A 23,756-nucleotide genomic window follows, 5' to 3' on the forward strand; every position below is an offset into this window, starting at 1 on the left:
TGCCCTCCTCGTTTCTCAATCTCGGAAGGACAATTTAAGGACTTATACAATTCACTTGGGGATCGCTTTAAAGCCGCAGGAGACTACAACGCCAAACACACGCACCAGAGGAAGGTAATTGTACAATGCAATTATAAATGTGAGAAATTAACTGGACTATGTTTCCCTGGAAGTCCCACATACTGGTCAACCGACCCACGCACAGTGGTCGATTTGGCCTTTCTAGCATAACGAAACTATTTACACGAGACTGGTACGCTTATTGTTTATGAAAATATTTACTCAGGGGTTCTTGGGCCCGCTGATAACGAATCTGGAGTTAGATTTTCAAAATTCATAATGGCGGATCCAATATGGCGGACATAAGATTGAAAAACTTGATGGATTTTTATGAAACATTGTATCTTGGAGTTATTCGAGTCGATGATACAAAAGCTGAAGTTGGTCTTTTAAAATTCTAAATGGCGAATCCAATATGGTGAATACAACCTCGAAAAGTAAATGGATTTTGATGAAACATCGTATTACATTGTGTTCATCATTATTGAAGTATTTTTTATTCAGAATGTTTCCAAACACATAATTTTCTTCCGCTAATAATTTGCGACACTGTTTTTTTTCTTCACACAGGAAGAAAATGCACAGCTGAGGTGCATCCAGAATCTTTCACCAACAAGTACAAAGTACCCTCTGTGGAGGGCCCACCCAAATCTCAGCGCCCCAATCGAAACGACCACCCCGATAAAAAACTTTTCGGGATGCTGGGCTCGCAGCGACGAAGGCCGAGCTGAAACATTCGCTATACATCTCGAAAGTGTCTTCCAGCCAAACCCTGCCTCAAATTCATTCCTTCTGCCAGTCATTCAGCCAAAGGCTACCCCTCAGTCATCTGCACATTCATTCCGGCCGAACGAAATCGAAAAAGTCATAAGAGGGCTAAAAACAAAAAAGGTTGTTGGTGGTGATTTACTGACGCCAAAGATTCTGATCGAACTGATCGAATGAAAATGCGCTATAGAGTTCGTCTTCAAACTATTTAATGGTATCATTGATCTTGGCTATTTCCCAAAACAGTGGAAGAAATCCATCATTATAATGATACCGAAGCCTGGAAAAGACCACATAACACCGTCATCGTACAGACCAACAAGCCTTCTATCTTTTTTGTCTAAATAGTTTGAAAAATGCTTGCTAACTCGAATAACACCACATCTGGAAGCTTGCAAAATTATCCCGGCACACCAATTTGGCTTCCGAAGAAACCACGGAACCATCGAGCAAGTGAACAGATTAACATCCGAAATACGCTCAGCCTTTGAAAAGCGAGAATACTGTAGCGCTATTTTTCTCAACGTATGTCAAGCATTCGACCGAGTTTGGCTTAATGGACTCATGCACAAAATTAAAACATACACACACCCAAACATATGCCAACATACACCCACAAGCTATTGAAATCATACCTCTACAATAGGGTATTCTCCATGAGATGCAACGCAACTACTTCGGGCGACTACATCATCGAAGCTGGAGTTCCACAAGGAAGCGCACTCGGCCCGTGTCTATATGCACAACTAACAACGTCAACATTCGCCGACGATACCGCTATCCTAAGTCGCTCCAGATGCCCAACGCCAGCAACAAACCAATTGGCTAATCATCCAATAGTAGTGGAAAGGTGGCTGTCCGACTGGCGCATTAAAATACACGAACAAAAGTGTAAACATGTAACGTTTACTCTTAATAGACAAACGTGCCCTCCACTTTCACTAAACGGTATGCAGATCCCTCAAGCTAACGAAGTAACGTACCTTAGCGTCTACCTTGATAGACGACTAACCTGGCGTAAGCACATGAAATGCAATAAGGTGCACCTAAAACTGAAAGCCAGCAGCCTCCACTGGATCATAAACTCACGATCGCCACTGTGCCTGGACTACAAGCTACTACTCTACAATTCAGTCCTACAGCCAATCTGGACGTATGGCTCCCAGCTGTGGGGAAACGCGAGCAGCAGCAACATAGACATCATACAGCGTGCACAATCAAAAATCTTGAGAACTATTACTGGGGCACCTTGTGTATGTTCGCAACGAAAACGTCCACCCGGATCTAGGCATCCTCGCAGTGAAATACGAAATTCAGAAGCAAAAAGAGTCTTATAAAGAAAAACTGTCTTCGCACCCAAATCCCCTCGCTCAGGGATTGACTCGGGTATCTAGCAGATGCGACGCAACGACCTTCCAAACCAGCAATCGATATTTTCTCCCAAAGAGAAGATTCAAGAAATAAAAGCAACGAAAAAAAAAAATAATCTTATCTGAAAAGAACAGAGCCCTTCGGTGCAATATCGTACCAGTTGAAGAATTTTCCTTAAAGAAATCATTTTTCATGCAGTGCAGAGCCCGGATTTGAAACCGATTAAAAATTTATGAGATCTGCTAAAAAAACGACTGGCAAAGTACGATATTGCACCGAAGGGCTCTGTTGAACTGTAGGTCAAGATGGAAAATTATTTCAAAGGAAATGTTGCAGAATTTTGTTGAAAGTATGCATAGGCGCATTAAAAGTGTCATTAAAGCTAAGGGTCTTTGGAAAAAGTACTAAAACTTGGGAAAAACAACAAAAATGCAAAAACGTGTATAAGTTGATACATTGTCTTTTTTTAAATAAAAAATACTATAAAATAAAAAAAACGTATTATTTTAATTTTTTTTTTTTTTTATGTATAGTGGAAATGAATAGAGGTTACTGGTAAAAAGAAATTTAGGCGATTCATAAATTTTTCCACTTTTAAAACACTTTGAACTCAGAAGTGACAAACATGTATCCACATGTGCTCGCCACTGTATATATAAGATTTTCAAAAAAGTCTTGCTGTATTTTTATAGAATTTTCAATTGTTCATAAAATTGGTTATAATAATGCGACTTAAGTCGCCGTTTTGTTCGATGACGAGTTCCCAATGAGATGCCAACTTCATAATGCCCCTCTTATAGCAGCTCGCTATAGAAGCTCCCTATTGGAAACAGGTGGTAATCACTTGGTTGGAGATCCGGACTATACGGTGGAAGCAAAAGAACCTCCCATCCGAGCTCCCGAAGCTTCTAGCGCGTCACTAAAGATGTGTGTGGCCTGGCCTTGTCCTGGTGGAAGACAATTCGGCATCTGTTGATCAAAGATGGCCTCTTCTGCATGAGTGCTGCATTCATGCGGTCCAGTTGTTGGCAGTACAGGTCCGAATTGAGCGTTTGGCCATAGGGGAGCAGCTCATAGTGGATTATTCCCTGCCAATCCCACCAAACACACAGAAGAACCTTCCTGGCCGTCAATCCAAGCTTGGCCACCGTCTGGGCCGCTTCACCGCTTTTCGACCACGACCGTTTGCGCTTCACGTTGTCGTAAGTGACCCACTTTTCATCGCCAGTCACCATCCACTTCAAAAACGGGTCGATTTTGTTGCGATTCAGAAGCAATTCGCATGCATCCATACGGTGAAAATTTTTTTTCTGTCAAGTGTGGCACCCATACATCGATTTTTTTTTTAATCCAAGCTTCTTTAAATGGTTTATAACGGTTTGATGACTCATGCCCAGCTCTTGGCCGATATTATGATTGGTATTATGCCGATCTCTTTCGATCAATTCGGCGATTTTTTCCCAATTTTCGACGACAGGCATTCCGGACCTGTACCTGTACAGCGCATCTTCGACCACCTCTGCACCAGAACGAAAACTTTGAGACCATCGTTGTGCGGTGGAAATGGAAACTGTCTTGGGTCTATAAACTCCACAAATTTTCTTGGCAGTTTGAGTTGCATTTTTGCTTTATCGTAGTAGTACTGTAGAATATGCCGTATTTTCTGTTTATTTTGCTTCATGTTTGCGACGCTATAACTCACGAAAGACTCAAAACAAACAATATAGCATGAACCGATGAATAGAACTGGAACTACGCGCTTGCAAACACGCCTATCAGAAATACCGCAAGACTTTTTGGACAACCTTATATATAACAAGAAAGGAAAGCTAACTTCGGGCGGAGCCGAAGTTGATATACCCTTGCAGTTAAGGTTGTGCCATTTCCGATCGTTCAGTTATATGCCGGCTATAGGATATAGTCGGCCGATCCTTATGAAATTTGGCAAATGGGATTATTTTGCCAAAAATGGAATCGGTACCAAGTCCCATCTTTCTAACTTAAAAAACACCAAAGGTATGCCAATTCCGATCGTTCTATGACAGCTATAGGATATAGTCGGCCGATCCTTATGAAATTTTGTGCATAAGATATTTTGACCAAATATAACATGTGTGGAGTCCCAACTCTCTAACTTGAAAACACTTAAGTTATGGCATTTCCGATCAATCAGTTATATGGCATACTTTATATGGTCGGAGATGTGTCCTTCACTGCGTTGCACACTTTTGAATAAAATTATAATACCCTCTGCAATGGGATACTAATATAAGCTGCTACCTATCTGCAAGGGTATATGAACATCGGTTCCGCCCGAAGTTAGCTGTCCTTTCTTGTTTGTTTTTTGTTTTCTGTACAAAAAACAAAGAAAACCCCAAATGTTAATTTTTAAAAAAGAGCATTTTATTAATCCACTGTATTTGCACTGTTGGTCGCAATAATTGACCACATAAGGGCGTTAAAAAACGTCCTGATTATTCTACCGAAACTGTAATTGGTGGATTACAAGTAGAAATAAGTAGGATTATATATAATAAAACCAGCTTTATATATTTTATTACATTAACATGTTCCTTTGTTCCATTTAAAATTACATATATTTCATTTTATTAAAGGTGTGCTGCAAAGATTTATGGTACCTGGAAGTGACAAAGCCTCTTTATGCTGTTAAGGTTGCACTCGTGCGCGCTTCTACTCACGCTCTCGAGCTTTCATGGTCTGCAACCACGTTTGCTGCTGCATATATTTTACAAATTCAAAAGATAGATCAATCAGTAAACACAGTTTCCAAATCCTCAACTCAGAATCTTGTACATCATGGAACAACAGCAACTGGAGGAGTTGAAAAGGTTGGAATCGAAGCAAACGCTTCCGCAGACGAATGCTCTAAAGCCGTAAAGAGTCTTCATCAAACTGGCAGTACCACAGGATCAATAGTTAAACCGCAAACATCTTCAAATTGTACTGGCTTTGGCGATGTATTAGATTCACAGTCACTGTCATCAGCAAGCTCTCAGTTTCAAACGAAATCAATTACAAATGAAGGTAACGCCTCATTTTCCACATCGACGTTGGTAGCTCCTGTACAACCGCAAATATCTGTATCCAACAGTACTGTCAGTACAAACAGTACCCTCTGTGGTAGTACCGTTAGTGGCATTCTGCAAAAGTTTCGTCCCAATATTACAACATCTAGATCAATGACCACGAACTCGACAACAACGTCCGCTGGAACTGATTCTGCCTCTTTACGAGTAACAAGTTCCATAGCGGGAAACGTTGTTTTAACTTCAGTTTCCTCAAGTGGAGCCTTGCGACTTGTTCCCAGTGCGGCTGCTACTCCAACAATTCGGTTAGCTTCTGCTCATTCAAATGCTGCAAATAGTGGCTCTACATCAAATTTAATAAAAACAGCAATACCTAGTGCTTGTGGACAATTCCAAACTTCCAGTACGGCTGCACCAATTGGTGGAAAACAGTACTTCATCCAAAAGCCACTTACCTTAGCTCCAAATGTTCAGCTACAATTTGTGAAAACCAGCAGTGGCGGAATGGCTGTGCAAACTTTACCGAAAGTTAACTTTAACATAGGAAAAAATACTAACACCCAAAGTGATGGTACGACAAATCAACAGTCTGGCACCAGCCAACTTCAGGTAAGCTTTTATATAATACTAGCTGACCCGGCAGACTTCGCACTGCCAGCTGTTGTTTTTTTCTTCTTTTCTTAACAAAACTTCTTTTAAGACTTTTTCTTGAAACTTCTTTTGTGATAAAATTTAAAATTTTTCAAACTTAAAAATATTATCTGATACAGTAAGAACTGAAGATAGCTAAAGTAAAGTTTCGTGGAGCTGACCAAATAAATTAAAATACAGTACTAATTACAATTTGTGACTCTTAAATTTTTTCGCGATCGCGATTCACTTTTGTTTAATTTCGAAACGCGACATTAGATCCCCCAAAGCGCACGCGACGAATAATTTGATTGGATTTGAACTTTGTGGAGCGGGAAAAAATTTAAAATTGACCCTTTTTCGCTAAATTGCTTAATATGAACTGTATTGAATAGCAATAGATAAATAATAATCATTTTTAATCCCAGAAACTAAAGAGCGTAAAGGAGCTGGTGGTGGGACCATTTGTGGCAATTTTATTTTGCCTTTAGCACAACATAATCCAGTAAATTCACCAGTGTACTTTAACGCCTTACAATATTTACAAAGTGTTTTCATTTCCGCAATTGTTACTGTTTTGTCGGCACAATAATCAATTGCCGGATCATAGTGGAATGCAGCTCGTTCAAGAATCACAGAAGCACTGCGTCTGCGGATTTGCTCATTTTCATTATGTCTAGCTTGCTGTTGTTGTGTTTGATGTACACGAACTCGTTGCATTCTAAGCTTATCTCCTACATTGTCACTCACTAAAGAACGCAATTCTGACATAGCAATACGACTATTTTCTTCTGTCTGTCTCTGGTCATCAGTGCGGCTAGCACGTGAGGTAGCTCTTCGCACATTTAATTGACTACGACGACGTAAGTCTTCTCCTCGGCATCGTAAATTGTAATTAATCAAATTGAGAAAATTTGCCGCAAAATTTGAGAAGTAATAAAATTTCAAATAAAATTTTTTTTCAACTTTTTTCACAATTTTTCAGTGAACACAATATCGGTTTGTCACATAAAATTAACTGAGCAGAGAACAATGAGTAGCTGTCAAACAATGTATCACATACCGGCGCCTACTATTATTGTAGTCTCCATTTTGTTTAAAAAACGTTTGTATGGGAAATAGAAAAATGCTGTTTATGGATTTTCCCGGCAATCATTCCCGGTTGATCGTAGAAGGGTGAAAATTGGGGATTGTATGTATTTTTGTATGTTGTATCATAAAACAAGAAAGGAAAGCTAACTTCGGGCGGAGCCGTATATTTTTAATATTTTATGTGGTATTATTTTGGACTTTAGAGAAATACCATAATTTTTAAATAACACAAGCTGACAGAAAAAAATCACTACGCATAATATCAACTGCTCCATCCTAACCTTTAGGTTTAACTGAGCCAACGTTCAGAAGAAACAAAGGTTTCATCACCCTCATTTTTTGCGGTACTCTTACAAAATGAAATGAATCAAATTTATACAAATATTAAATCATATAGACCGTGTAATGTTTGAGGTATCATTTTTTTCTTATATATACACTACTGGCCAAAATAATAAGTACACGCCCATAAGATTTCTTCAACGTCTCGTAAATCTTTTTTTAGTACCGTAACGAACCAATTCCAATTTCTTTTAGTTTTCTGGCATAATGTTGATTATAAAAAGTTACCAAAAGAATATTTCACGAAATTTATAGAATTTATTGTCGACTAAACCTAAAAAACAAAAAAAGGGTTGGTCAAAAAAATAAGTATAGCAATTCTACAAAGCCTCTAACTAAAAAATAAAAAACATTTTCTCAATCTTTTTTTTTGGAGTAATCTTATTGTAATAACGAGTATATCCCCTTTTAATTGCTATAACTTTTGTTTTACGTTTCGGAATGCTGGGCATTTAATATATGGCACGTCTCCAAAGGACTCTCGTACCTTGTCTTCTCTTCTTTATTTTTTTGTCAATCCCACGTTTCTATTGGGTTTAAGTCTGCAGTTGACTTGGCCACTTCATAATTTCCACCTTGTTTTCGGTGAACCAGGCCTTAACCAGCTTTGATGTGTGTTTTTGGTCGTTGTCCTGTGGAAAGACCCATCTCAAGGGCATGTCTTCCTCTTTTTTATACCCAAATCGGATCATAGTATCGGTAATCCGATGAATTGGGCCAACGCCATGCCAAGAAAAACAGCCCCAAATCATAATGTTTCCGCTTTCGTGTTTAACAGTCTATTTCGTGTACCGGGTGTTCTCCCCATACTGACTGCCCCAAGTCTTTAAGCGGTTTCCCGATGACGTTATCCTTACTTTTGCAGAATTAAAGCAATTTTTCTTTTTCTGTAGTACAATGCTTTTCTTTGCCCGACTATAGATTTTTTTTTCCTGGGATATACTTAAAGATGCAAGAAAATAATAAAAAAAAACATACGATACTGTTTGGTCATTGAGTCTTTTCAATGACTTTTTCCCCTTTTCCAAAATAACAAAAAAAAGGAATTATTTATTTCACAACGTAAATGTTTATTTTTTCGCATATGAAATGGATTGCCAGAAAGCTCCGATTTAAAATGCGTATGCACTGAGATAGAGAGTACAAGTGGGCCCGTCATTTAGCATAGGACGGGCGAAAGCTCGTTAACTTAATGACAAAGATTAAACAAAGCCGAGCGGCCGAGAGGAGTCGGCTTGCGACTAACAATAGCGATGAGAAAATGATTATATGCTAAACTATAATTATTGCATTTATATATATATGTTACATTTGTATTGATTCAATTTATACCGTGGCTGCTGCCTGACCCGACATACTCCCCCCAGTTGAGGCCTGTAATTCAACTTCATCCCTAAGGGGCAATAAGCAAAGCTTGGTCACTGCGCGCTTGGTAGTTCCAGAAGCGGTTCAAACCACTCGAGGCACTCCATCCTGACCAGGGACTAGATCCAGAATTCGAGCCAACGGCCACTTCATGGGGGGTAGGTTCTCGTCCTTGACTAGCACCACATCGTTAATCGCCAAGGCAGGGCCGGACGCACGCCATTTGGAGCGCTGCTGAAGAAGGCTTAAAAATTCCTCCTTCGGGCCCAGAAAGACTGCTGCAGGAAAGACACACGCTGCCAGCTGTCCATACGGTTGAAATTCAGCTTTGTGACATCAGGCTCGATAAAACTGACTGACGGACCACCAGTTAAAAAGTGGGATGGCGTTAGAACATCAAGGTCTGCAGGATCCTCTGAAAGAGACAATAAAGGCCGTGAGTTTATGACAGCACCAATGTGACAAAGCTGAGTTCGCAGCTCGTCAAATCCAAGAACTGAGGATCCAACAGCCCGGTAAAAATGATGCTTTGCGGTTTTGACAGCAGCTTCCCAGAGTCCACCAAAATGCGGAGATCGAGGAGGAATAAAATGCCACTCGATGGACTCAATCTCGCAAAACTCCAGAAGCGCTCGTTGATGCTCATCGCTTATGAAGAGTTGGAGCAGCTCCTTTAGCTCGTTTTTAGGTCCAACAAAATTGGTCGCAGTGTCAGATCAAATGTGCTGAGGCTTTCGGTGAGTGCATATAAACCTTTACAAGCTCTAAGTGCACGGCTTTAGTAGCAAAGCAAATGAGCTCTAAGTGCTCAAGCTCTAAGTGCACGGCTTTAGTAGCAAACACTCACGTAAACTCTTACGGGAGCTTTATTGCGAACTTCTGGCTTATAGTAAAATGGACCGCAAAAATCCACACCAGTCACTCCAAAAACCTGGCAACCGCTGACTCTTTGCTCCGGGAGATCAGCCATAATGTGCTACAGCAACCGATGCTTGGTGCGGAAGCATCGGATATACTTGTGCAATGCCTTCGTCACCGTTTTCCTCCCCCCGATCGGCCAGTATTGGGATCGAATAATAGCCAGCAGAGCACGAGGCCCCGTGTGCAGATTGCGCTCATGGAAATCAACAATTACAGCCCGAGTAACTGGATGGCTTCTAGGCAAAATAATTGGATGACGGCTATCAAAATCCAATGTAGAATTTCTTAAACGACCGTCCACACGCAACAGGCCAAACTTGTCCAAAAAGGGAAAGGAAGTGGCAACTATGCTGGCTGACGAAATTTCCTTTCCATTCTAAAGCGCCTTTATGTCATCCCAAAAATACATGCTGCACCAGACGCAATAGTAGGTGGGTTCCAGCCTTGATGTCGCTAGCAGTGACACCTTTGTCACGGACTCGCTGTGAGAACTTGTGCACATAAGCGAACACACGCTGCAATGCTGGAAAAGAGTTGGCGTACTTGGAACCAGCTGTCACGTCAACGTACGGGGATTTGATTAGCAGAACCCTTGCCCTTAGCTCCAGAGTGGGTTTTTCAGATAGAACCGCTGCTGGCCACTGGTCTTGAAGTCCAAGAAGATCGCACCAGCAGAAATACCTCCCATCGTAGACCTTCAACTGAGCTACTTTCGACATAAGCCGAGCCAGCAACTCTGCTCCAGATAACTCCAGTTTCGGTACCGTTACTGTTTTTAGAGGAGCGACTCGGGACTTTGAGCAGAGTAAATGACTTTCCGACCTTGTACCCTTCGATACGACATAAATGCAAGCACCATAAGCCTCGATGCTGGCGTCACAAAATCCATGAATCTCCACTTCAGACCGTGATGATAGTGACCATCTAGGGAATTCAGCACGCTGCGCCATGGCGAAGCTGGAACAAATCATGTCCCAATCGGAGTGAAGAGCTTGAGGTAGACTTTCATCCCAGGACAACTTCTCACGGCATAGCTTCTAAAGAAAAATCTTCGCCTTCGTAATGACAGGTCCAACAAGCCCTATCGGATCATAAAGCCGCGCGATTGATAGGATGATCCGCCTAGTGGGCTTCGAAGGTGACTGAAGCCCTTCAAACGAAAAAAGCAAGCAATCAGTAGAAGGATCCCAAGCTAGGCCAAGAGTCTTCGTAAAGTAGCTGCCATAATCAAACCTTAGGAACGACTCTCGATCCTCTTCCGATATGTCAGAGAGCACTTCAGAAAAATTGGAGCACCACTTTCTCAACCGAAATTGGCCCTTGGCGAGGATCCCCGATGTTTGCTGCATTGTGTTGGTAGCCTCCTCTATGGAGTCACCTCCGGAAATAAGATCATCAACATAAAAATCGCGACGCAGAATTTCGGCACCCTTTCGAAACATAGACTGCTCATCCTCTGCCAACTGATGCATTGCTCGAATTGTTAAAAATGAGGCCGGTCCCATAAGTGACCGTATCCAGTTTAAAAACCTGCAACTCATCCTGGGTGGAATTCCGCCAAAGAATGCACTGCAGATAGCTGTCCTCGGGGACAACTCTGACGCATCGGTACATTTTGCAAATATCTCCTGTAATGGCCACTCGATGGCAACGAGAAGAATGTGCAGCAGCTTTGGTTGGATAACTGGACCAGACATCAAAACGTCATTCAATGAATACCCAGACGTAGTGGCAGCCGAACCATCAAAACCAACCCTGAGCTTGGTTGTTGAGCTGTCCTCCTTCAAAACGCAGTGATGTGGCAGGTCGTGGACTAGGCGGGACTGGAGACATATGCCCCAAATCTAAATACTCCTTTATGAACGCAGCATACTGATCCTTTTATTGAGGCTGACGGCAAAGCTTCCTTTCGAGGGAGAGAAGTCGCCGCACGGCTTGTGAGTACGATTCACCTAGCAACTCAGAGCAGACCTTCAACGGCAGCTTCACCGAGTAGGCGCCTGTATCCAGCCGAGCAGAATTCTGCACGAAATGCGTCTCGCAATCCAATTCCTCTTTCGTCCACTTCACAATGAGCTCGGAGCAGTCTTCGATTTCCCAAAATTTACGGAGCAGACACTCTAAGCGCTCATCCAGCTGGCTTAAGCTCCTCACAACGTCCTTGCGGGCTGTGGCTACGAACGACTTTCTCTCCAGATGTGAACCACCGCCGCACACAACCCATCCAAGCCGGGTTTTCTGCATCACCGGTTGGCTAGCTAAGAGCTGGATTTGACCAACACAGCAGATCATAGAATAGACTGGCTCCGATAAGTAAATCGATCCGCTGTGGTCGAAAGAACTGGGGATCAGTAAAAGTGAGGTTTGACGGAATATTCCAACTGGAGACATCCAAGCTAAAACTAGGTTGGAGGTCCGTGATGGTTGGTGGCGATTACAGTGTTGACGAGGTCCGAATATTTAAAGCAATAGGATCGTAGGAGCACGTCAACGTACGATTGCCACGTACTGCCACGATTTGCGTCTACGAAGCTTACTACCCAGTCGGGACGTAATCACGTGCACCTGCGATCCAGAATCCAAAAGAGCCCGGCATGGAACAAAGACCCCAGAACGACTCTGGATGAGAATGTTCGCTGTGGCCAATAAGGCTATCTCACCGCTGCGACCCTGGGCAACTAGTGCATTAGCCGTGGATGGTGAAGCGCCTATTGGCTCGGCGCACTCGGCTGCGGCTGATGTAGACGGCACAGCAGAAGGCTGGCTGCTGGAAGACTGTAACTCCAAAAAATGCAACAGACTGTGATGCCTCCTCCCACAACTGCGACAATTATCAGCGAGGCACTCACGCAGGTGATGGCTAGTTTGGAGACATTTCCGACATAGACCTAGTCGCCTAGCCCCGCCAAGGCGTCTCTCAGGGGGCAATGACAAAAATCTTGGGCACGCAGAAACTACATGGGACAACCCGCCGCATAATATACAAGCAGAGGCAGGTGAATTAGTAATAATAAAGGACGCTCTACTGTTATTTGCTATTCTACGTCTTCCCACATCCATAGCCTCTAAAGTCCTGCAACGCTGTTCCAACTGGATATTCCGACTGGAATATAAACAATTCCGACTCTACAATTCAGTCATAAAGTCTATCTGGAAGTATGGCTTCGAACTTTGGGGCAATGCAAACAGTAGTAATATAGACGTTATCCAAAGGGCACAGTCTAAAGTGCTCAGAACCATCACAGGAGCTCCATGGTATATTCGCAATGAAGATATCCATAGAGACTTAGGTATAGCATTTGAAATTTCTCAACTCCAGGAAGAATACAAAAGGAAACTCTCCACGCACCAAAACCCTCTAGCCAGATCGCTAAACCAAGTTAGTCAACAATCCCGATTAAGAAGAAATGAACTTCCAGCCCGTTGACATCGGAGGCCCCATAGTATAGATGTTTACAAAGATAAACTAATTATGTATTAGATTAAGATTTTTAAAATTGTTGTTAGTCTCTTAATAAGAGAAGATCCAACAAATAAAAGACAAAAGTATAAAAAAAAAAAGCTGCACTTCGACATTATAATTCTCCTCGGAGATTTCCAAGGAACGGACTGCCTCTAAAGCGGAGTCCCGAAGACAAGATCGCAACCTCTGAATTTTTTCCACCTTACTTATATAAGGATTCCAGCCTACGATCGTCGAAAAGACCGAATGAGACTCAGCCCACTCTAAATATCCTCCGCTGAAAGCAGGAAGAGGAAGAGGAGGCAAGGCTTGAAAACTCCGACTGAGCGCTGGTTCCACCTGGATACTGGAAACTCCGCTGGCAAGGGTGGAATGGGCAGCAATTCGAGCAGAGCGCAACGACGTCTCGTGCTCGATTTCGGCATGCATCGTAGCTACAAGCTCAGACACTGTCCATCGCAAGTCGCTGCTTATCTCAGCAATGTCTAACTCTTCAAGCTCCCCGTGGACGGCCTTAAAATCCTTGTACATGGCGACCAACTGGCCGTGACGCACATGGAGCATAGCATCCTCCACCTTTGACATTGGCTGCAGGGCGCCTTGGAACCTCTTCAAATCGTGGAGGATCCCTCGTTAACTTAATGACAAAGATTAAACAAAGCCGAGCGGCCGAGAGGAGTCGGCTTGCGACTAACAACAGCGATGAGAAAATTATTATATGCTAAACTATAATTATTACATTTATATATATATGTTACATTTATAATGATTCAATTTATGCCGTGGCTGCTGCCTGACTCGACACATACCTTAACCTTTAGCTTTAATCCTTTAAAATTTATCAAATACACAGGTGTACTTATTATTTTGGCCAGATCAAAATCGCCCACCCAGCGTTAAGTTTAGTATTGAATACACGAGGTTCCCATATTTAATTCTTGTTTTAGAAATTGTGTAACATTGTAGCTATCAATATAATTTATCAATATAAATACTTATATTACCTATCAATATAATAAAAAATTGGCGGGTGTACATTGCATAATAATCTAGTTATATCGAAACATATAAACATTTTATCTGTGTACTTATTATTTTGGCCAGTAGTGTACATATTTTTTTCGCGTTTTTTTTTCGTACGACTCGAATTGCGGGAATAGATGCAAGGTAGTAATAGATAGAAAGATTGTAAAGGAAGAATTTCTGTGCTCTCGTAAGTAATTTAAATTTGATGTTTTTATATTAAAAGGACAGGAAAGTAAAATAAGAGGAAGACCTTAAGAGGATCATGCTGTTGTGCATATGTCGGTCTGCAATGGCTTAGGAATAGAGGACTAAAGTTTATATTCCTTCTATTCGGAACGTTAAGCTGTACGCGTGTTAGTGTTTTTGAAAGTTATCGAGATTGGACTAAAGTCTGCATCGGGTAGAGGACGATTTGAATTGTAGACAAAGCTTAACATCGTCTGCGTACATTAGTACCAGCGTGTTCGCTAAAGCTGGGGGCAAGTCGTTAATAAAGAGAGTAAGCAGTAACGGGCCGAGATGACCTCTTGGCGAATGAACTGATTTAACCTCTTAAATATCCAATAAGAAACTACTTTCAAGAGATAGATGGAAAAAATATAAGATTGGTTGAAGGTTGTACGCGTATGGCTGTTCTGAGATTTTAGAAGGTGAATAAGTTGTTCCAAAAAGTTTTGAGCACTTTTTTTATTTATTATTTTATTTGACACGCGACTTTTGATCGACACCAGACTCCGGGTTTGACCAGATTTCGGGAAAGAAAATTATATGGGATGCAAAAGCAAGACTATCAGAATAGATTCTAGGGAGCTGATTTTGCAGGCCCCTACAATTCTGATAGATAAGATTAATAGAAAATGTAAGTTTTTTGAAGAATCTGATTGGAAGATGCTGCATGTGGGAGCTTGACTTCAAAACTATTAGAATCTTTTTTCTTAACCGTACTCGGCTGATGCTCTTGCTTCTGGCTAAAAACCAGGCGAACATAACGTCGCAATCATTGGCATTGGGATGACATGCGCGTCGAGTAGAAATAATTAAATTTCCTAATGTCTTCCATTTTAATAATGGCCTTGGTATTAGAAATATAAATGTCAGAAGTATTAGGGGCTGGCCGTGACACAAATATTTGTCTAACAGATTTAAAGGTTTTGGTGAGACTGTCTGTAATACCGCGTCATCAGGCCGTTCCGGGGGTCCGGCGGTAGGTTATCCTATTGAGTGGATGCTAAGGGAGTAGTTCTAGGGAATTTCTTGGTATCATTTGGAGTAATGCCATGGATGTCAAGACAAGGAAGAGTTTTGCTCAAGCGTCTGCATCATTGCGGGTGAATCAAGCCTGCGACCTCTCAAGCTGATACTTTCGTAGTAGCGGATTTTTTTCGCTTAGGAGATTCATTCAAAAGCTGAAGGCTGTTGAATTGAGTATCCAGTGCACAGAGTTGATCGTTGATTTTTCGAAAACTAACGATTAACTTAAGGAACTAACTTTCATCTTGGACAGCCAGACAGTCACTGCAACAATAATGTAGGTCAACACGCCGGGAAAAGTCAGCATATTTGGCATGTTCACACATCCAACAATAAATGCTGGCTTGGAACAATGAAATCGGCTTGACTTTAACAAGTAGAGTATAAAGATGTTTTATCTGTTTCTATATAACTCAATTGTTATGTAATACACACCAGCCAACTTTTTTATATTGAAGGGTTACAGTGTTGCAATATTTCTAAAACAAAAATGAAAGGGGGGAACCCCCTTCACCAAAGTTATAGCATTTCCGATCAATCAGTTATATGGCAGCTATAGGGTATAGTCGACCGATCCCGGCCGTTCCCACTTATATACTGTCTGCAAACAAAAGTTTTCAAAGTTTCGATAGCTTTAAAACTAAGGGACTAGTTGGGGTACAAACAGACAGACGGACATGCTTATATCGACTCAGAAAGTGATCCTGATCAAGAATTTATATACTTTATAGGGTCGGAAATGTCTTTTTCAATGCGTTGCACAATTTTTCATAAAATTATAAAACCCTCTGCAAGAGTATAAACACATTGTCTGGCATAATGCTGCCATATGCTGAGGGCAAGTCTTCCCTTGAGATGGGTCTTTTAACAGGACAATGACCCAAAACATATATCAAAGCTGGTCAAGGTCTGGTTCAGCTATAAACACACCTAAACACCAAGTCAATCTCTAGACCCAAACCAAATTAAGTTTTCATATAAAGTGCAATTAACTCAAAGAATTTTGGCAACAGACCTACCAAGGCGCTTGGATTATGGCAAAACAGTCGCCGGGCGCTTGATGTCAAAATATGGCGATATTGACAGGCCGCCGCATTCACTGGATTTGACGCCACCAGACTTTTTTTTAGGGGGCTTTTTGAAGGGAAAGGTTTACGCCTGTAATGCTCAGACTATCGATGACCTCAAGGCCATCATTCGAGCCGAAATGGATGCCATACCGGTCGAAATGCTCGAGAAAGTGATGGAAAAGCAGCGAAAAGAGCCAGTTTTGCCGTGGCCCATAAGGGGGGTCATTTAATCGATGTTGTGTTTCACAACTTGTCCAAACAAATTGTAAACGACCAAATTATATAAAAATACCTCATTTGTGAATCTCGGATGTTTTTTCAAAAAGTTATAGCAAATTCACATCCCGTAATAAAAGATGGCGCACCCTGTATATAGTTGACCGATACTTATGAATAATAAAAATGTTGGAAACAGACCCAAGCATCTTTAAAAATATCAAGGTTGTGCCATTTCCTATCGTTCAGTTATATGGTAGGTGTAAAGGATATGACAGGATATAGTCGGCCAATCCCTATGAAATTTGGCAGATCGGATTACGTTGCCCAAAATGGAATATTTACCAAGTCCCACCATGAACCTTCAGCCTTCAGTTAAGGTTTCCAATCGGCCGATCTATAACAAAATTTCGGATGCTGGTACGAAGTAGCGGAAACAGAGCTCGAAAGTAACGGAAACATTTGCTACACATTTTCCAAGTGTTTGCCAGCCAAATCCTTATTTAAATGCATTACTCCTGGTAGCAAGCAAGATAAAAAAAATCAAAAAAGTCGTTAAAGAATTGAAAACCAAAACACGTTCATGGTAGTAACTAACCAAATATGCTAATGGAAAAACCGAACTTCCCTATTGATATAGTATGTAAAATCTTTAATGGGTTTATTATTCTCTTAAAGGCCTCTTAGTGAAGTAGAAAAAATCGGTCATCATAATTATCGAAAATTGTTCAAAAAATTACTTCCAACACACATTATGGCACATGTGGAACTTTAATTATCTTTTGACGAAAATCATGGAAGCCAAACTGAAGCATATTTTGTCCGCGCCAACCATACTGCGATTCTATATCGCTTCACTCACTGATCATCACATCGTAGTGGAGAGGTGACTATCTGAATGGCATAGTAAAATAAAGGAACAAAAGAAAAGTAAGGCTCCCAGCTTTGGGGAAATTCAAGCGGAAGCAACGTTCACATCATCCAACGGGCGCAATTAACATTTATTCGAACATGGTATGTTCAATACAATAACTTCTTGCAATACAATATAATAACTTCTTGAAAGAAGAGAAGAAACTTTCCGAAGCAAACTGATCATACATCCAATCAATCTGAATACAACTAAGGTTGTCAAAAAAGTCAAAAAAGTAGTTTCCCGTAGCCCAACTTGCAGTCGCCGTCATCATTCTATGTTGCACCATTGCGGGCAGAAGTCTAGTCCTCACCCGCATCAGACGTGCCTCCCACATATGCAGTTACCGTTGCGACTCCACCGTCCCAGACAATCAACACCGTCTCGACCTATGATCGCCAAGTTCAGCTAGTGCTCCAGCCAACCGCCAAAATGATCGTCTACGGTCAATTAAAAGCCATCTTGTCTTGCCGAGTGTTGTTAGATTCCGGTTTACAAGTGTACTTCAACTCGTCGCAGCTGACGGGTCAATTTCAGCTTCGTTGCTTCAAATGCTCCTAATCCAACGAATAGAGCCTCTGGTAATTTGTCTCTGAAGTCCCGCCTATCTACTTATTCTACAAACATAGATACTTTTTTAGCATCCAACGTTACGGACTGTCAGCCCAGTCGTAGCTCGAAGAGTATATTGTATTCGTGTGAATGTATATATGTAACAAGGAGGGATCATCTCTGATCCCATAGAGAATGTATATACATATATTTTTGATCAGCATCAACAGCCAAGTCCGTCTGTCTGTGTGAATGCGTGATCTCAGAGACTATAAGAGAAAACGCTATAAGATTTTGTGTGTAGACTTCTATAATATCAACGCAGATCAAATTTTAATTTTGCAATTTAATAATTTGCAATATTTATACCCTTGCAGAGCGTATTATAATTTTGGTCAAAAGTGTGCAACGCAGTGAAGGAGACATCTCCGACTCTATAAAGTATATATATATTCTTAATCAGGATCACCTCCTGGGTCGATATAAGCCTGTCCGTCTGTCTGTTTCTACGCAAACTAGTCTCTCAGTTTTAGAGCTATCGAGTTGAAAGTGTGCACACATCCTTCTTTTCCTTGCAGGTAGTACATAAGTTGGAACGGCCGGGATCAGTCGACTATAACCTATAGCTGCCATATAACTGATTGATCAGAAATGCCATAACTTTTGTGTTTTTTAAGTTAGAGGGTTGGGACTTTCCCCACATGTTATATTTGACCAACATATCTTACGTACAAAATTTAATAAGGATCGGCCGACTATATCCTATAGCTGTCTTAGAACGATCCAAATTGGCATAGTTAGAAAGATGGGACTGGTACAGATTCTATTTTGGACGAAATAATCTGATTTGCCAAATTTCATAAGGATCGGCCGACTGTATCCTATGGCTGGCATATAACTGAACGATCGGAATTGGCATAACTTTGGTGTTTCTTAAGTTAGAAAGATGGAATTTAGTACAGATTACTCTTTGGGCAAAATAATTCAATATGCCAAATTTCGTAAGGATCGGCCGACTATATACGATCCGCTATATATCTAATAATATCTAATAAGATGCGTGGCGCCCCCTAGCGGACTGCGACTCAACTACAAGGGTATATCAACTTCGGCTCCGCCCGAAGTTAGCTTTCCTTTCTTGTTTTTAAATATATTTGGAAAATTAATTTAATAACTCTTATGTAATTGTAACAACTTATGGTTGATGCGCTACTAGCTTTATAATAACGGCGCCTGTTAAATCGGCGCAACTTGATTAGAAGAACTGAGCTCTGCTGTGTCCAATTAGTACCAAAGCTGTCAAGAAAATCAAGACCATCTTGCGCAGTTTCAGAAAAATCTTACAACGTATTACAATTTCCGTGGAAGGTGTGCAACACAGTGCACACAAGGAGTCTCCTCCGACCCTATAATGTATAAATATATAAGTTGGTATGAGTGTATGGGTATGCTAATGTCATCCTTATAGGAATATTGCACAGTCATTAATGGCACAGTGATTGGTTCTGTGTGTGTTGTCGCTTTAAGAATTGTCGTTTTAGCAGGGCGACAGTGTAGTGTCGCTGTCGCCGAACGTGGTTTGGTGGTAAGGAATGTCAGTCTGCAGTATATATTTTTCTACGAAAATTAGTTTTTGTGTCCAAACCTTGCACATATCTTCTTTTCTTAAGAACAGAAATGATACATCTATTGTGTTTTTTTTTTTTTAATTAATATAAGAAACTGATATGATAATCAAATTCATATATATCTCCGAAATTTAAAATTGCACCTGTAGCACATGTAATGTTTAAAGGGTCACCATACAATATTTAAACCCGTTCAGAGGGTTTTATAATTTTGGTCAAAAGTGTTCTACGCAGTTAAGGAGACATCTCCAGAACATCATAAAGTTTGTATATCTTTGATAAGGATCGCCTTTTGAGTTGATATAAGAATGTCTGTCTGTCTGTCTCTGAAACTTTGCACACGTCCTTCTTTTGTTTGCAGGCAGTACTTAAGTCGGAAATGCTGGGATCGGACTATATCCTATAGCTGTCATACACGTAATTTTTCGGAAATGCCAAAACTTTTGTGTTTTTTAAGCTAGAAGGATGGGATTTTTATCATTCTGCCAATTCCATTTTTGACAACCTTATCCAACCTGTCAAATTTCATAGGGATCGTCCGACTTTATCCTATAGTTGCCATATAACTGAACGATCGGAAATGGCACATCCGTTCTATTATCAAAGATGCTTTGGCTGTTTGCAACATTTTTGTTAGAAAATTGATGGTGAGATTCTCATAAGGATCGGCCAACTAAAACGAACCGAGATATTTATAATAATATATATGCTGCTACCTAACTGCAAGGATATCAACTTCGGCTCAGCCCAAAGTTAGCTTTCCTTTCTTTTTTTTTAAATAAATAGCAAGATTCATTTAAACCGGTATTAAAAATAAAAAAAAAATTTTACAATTTTCTTATTTTTATGTTACAGGGACCTGCGCTTTCTGGAAGTCCAAAATCTATCGTTTCCGGAAATGTTTTGAAACTGGTGTCGCCACATAGCATGACTAGCGGTAAGCTAATTATGAAAAACTCAAATATTCTACAAATGGGCAAAGTAACATCGAATGTAATAGGCGGAAAGCCAGCATTTGTTATAACAAATAAGCAGGGGGCCCAGATAACAAACCAACAGATAATCATAGTCACTACGGGTAACACCGTACGAACTGTTCCAACTAGCACTACTGTGAGTACTGCAGGTGGGATGACATCTGGAACTAATATTGTAAGCCTGGTAAGTTCCACATCAACAACTAATACTAATCTTCAAGGAGCTGGTGCTCAAAGATCTGCTATATCTAACCAGACCGGTTTAAAGATGCTGCGTAATATATCACCTGTACATACATCAACATCAATGCAGAAAGCAAGTGGTACTCCAAGTCAACAAAAAACAGCACTTTATATTGGGGGTAAAGCTGTCACAGTTATGAGTACCAATACAAATGTGACTACTTCTGGCGCTATATCCAATAAAGTAGTAGTGTATCCTGCTTCAACAGCCGTTACTGCTGCAACCTCAACATCTCTTAGCGCTAAAAAAAGTTTTGTGTTTAACACTGATGGCAGTCCTCGTGCCCTGACATTGACTTCTAAAAATTTACCGACCAAAATTTTTCCATCGATGCACGTGTCGAAGGAAATTGTATCCGAAACACCACTTACTATTGTCAGTATGAAAGAAACAGATCCAATGGACGATATAATTGAGCAGCTGGATGGAGCTGGTGATCTGTTAAAACATCCTCAAAATGAAGCACAAACAGAATCGGTTGAAAACGTAAACAACGAAAACGCTGCATCGGCATTATCGATTATCCCTTTATCAACGTCAGAATCAGTGGACCAACTTGCACGTGTCGAATTAATAGATATTTTGAATAACCAACATTTGGAAGAGCCGGCTGAAATTATTGATGATATGTCAGGAGTAAGCAGCACCACTGACGTTAAACAAACAGAAATCTCAAAAATTGAGAGTGCAAAATTTCTACCTATTACTGAAAAGGAAAAAAGCAATGCACATTCTATGGTAAGTAATAAATCAAGATTAACATTATGGTCAAATAAAAAGTAGAGAAAATGTATATATTTATGTATTGTTTTATACCACATTGGTATCATTTTATTTAAAAGCATCTCATAAACACACACATCTCATAAAAACAAAAATGTTTCTATGGCGCCTCAACAAGTCAGGCATAGCCGAGTGGTAGAGTTTTTGGCTAGTGAGTGGAGTGAAACGAGCTCAAATCCAGTTCGAGAGATCCCCTTATTTTTATACCCTTGCAGAGGGTATTATAATTTTGGTCAAAATTATGCAACACCGTGAAGGAGATATTTCCGACCCTATATAGTATAGCCTCCTGAGTCCATATAAGAATGTCCGTCTGTCCGTCGGTTTCTACGCAAACTCGTCTCACAGTTTTCTCTTTCCGCACATGTTAAATTTGTTCAAGATATCTTATCTTGCACAATTTCATAAAGATCGGCCGACTATATCCTATAGCTGCCATATAACTGAACGATCGGAATTGGTATAACTTTGGTGTTTTTTAAGTTATAATGATGGGACTTTCCACGGATTTTATTTTGGGCAATGTAATTCGAAGTGCCAAATTTCAAAAGGATCGGCCGACTATATTCTATAGACGACATATAACTGAACGATCAGAAATGGAACAACCTTAACTGCAAGGGTATATCAACTTCGGCTCCGCCCGAAGTTAGCTTTCGTTTCTTGTTTTTTATTCAAAAAGAGTCAATGTATCAACTTTTGCACGTTTGTGGTTTTTGGTGTTTTTTTCTAAATATTAGTACTGTAGGGACTTGTGCCAGCATCAAATATCGTAAATATTACTAATTAGTTTTGTCAGTGTAACTAGCCGCAGCGGTCCACTAATTGCCCGTTATCCGCTGTTCCATGTTCTTTGATTATCCCAGATTTCGCATGCGCTTTGTTTTGTTTCTTTTGTAGGGAGACTTTGGGAGCTTTGGTGGAGCTTCTGCGCAAGCTTTTAGGTTTACATGCACTTGTTATTCGGCATTGTTTTGGATCGGCCACGGATTTTTTTTTGGGGTTAAATTGACCCATAATAAATTGAAATACCAATTTAACCTCGCCTTATTAATTCGGTCGCTATCAAAACGCCGATAGCTGAACAAGTATTTTGTCCAAAGACCCTTAGCTTTAATGACACTTTTAATGCGGCTAGGCATTTCAAGCAAATTCTGCAACATTTCCTTTGAAATATTTTCCCATCCTGTTTCTATTTCTGACCCACAGTTCTCCACAGCCCTTTGGTGCAATATAGTACTTTGCCAGTCTTTTTATACCCTTGCAGAGGGTATTATAATTTTGGTCAAAAGTGTGCAACGCAGTGAAGGAGACATCTCCGACCCTATAAAGTATATATATTCTTTATCAGGATCACCTCCTGAGTCGATATGAGCATGTCCGTCTGTCCGTCTGTTTGTTTCTACGCAAACTAGTCTCTTAGTTTTAAAGCTATCGAGTTCAAACTTTGCACACAGCCTTCTTTCCTTTGCAGGCAGTATATAAGTCGGAACGGCCGGGATCGGTCGACTATATCCTATAGCTGCCATATAACTGATTGATCGGAAATGCCATAACTTTGGTGTTTTTTAAGTTAGAGGGTTGGGACTTTCCACACATGTTATGTTTGACGAAAATATCTTATGTACAAAATTTCATAAGGATCGGCCGACTATATCCTATAGCTGTCATAAAACGATCGAAATTGGCATAACTTTGGTGTTTTTTAAGTTAGAAAGATGGGATTTGGTACAGATTCTATTTTGTGAAAAACAATCTGATCTGCCAATTTTCATAAGGATCGGCCGACTATATACGATCCGCTACATATCTAATAATATAAGATGCGTGGCGCCACCTAGCGGACTGCGACTGAACTGCAAGGGTATATCAACTTCGGCTCCGCCCGAAGTTAGCTTTTCTTTCTTGTTTTATGTATAGTAGAAATGAATAGAGATTATTAGTAAAAAGAAATTTTTGCGATTTATAAATTTTTACCACTTTTATAACACTTTGAACTCAGAAGTGACCTCTGTAGATGTCATGCTACTGGTGGAA

General features: G+C 40.6%; 1 protein-coding gene across 6 annotated transcripts in view; it reads left to right on the forward strand.

Annotated features, from left to right (window-relative positions):
* Positions 1-23,756, forward strand: part of LOC6502326 (host cell factor) — a 93,950-nt gene that overhangs the window by 41,472 nt on the left and 28,722 nt on the right. For all 6 annotated transcript variants that reach the window (XM_014904537.3, XM_014904538.3, XM_014904539.3 and 3 more), the window contains 2 exons: positions 4,815-5,855; positions 20,571-21,674. In XM_014904537.3, the coding sequence (XP_014760023.1) occupies positions 4,815-5,855; positions 20,571-21,674 (2,145 nt within the window). The remainder of the gene's footprint in view (positions 1-4,814; positions 5,856-20,570; positions 21,675-23,756) is intronic.

The sequence above is a fragment of the Drosophila ananassae genome (assembly GCF_017639315.1).
Source record: "Drosophila ananassae strain 14024-0371.13 chromosome 4 unlocalized genomic scaffold, ASM1763931v2 tig00000061, whole genome shotgun sequence".
In the NCBI taxonomy this organism is placed as follows: Eukaryota; Metazoa; Arthropoda; class Insecta; order Diptera; family Drosophilidae; genus Drosophila; species Drosophila ananassae.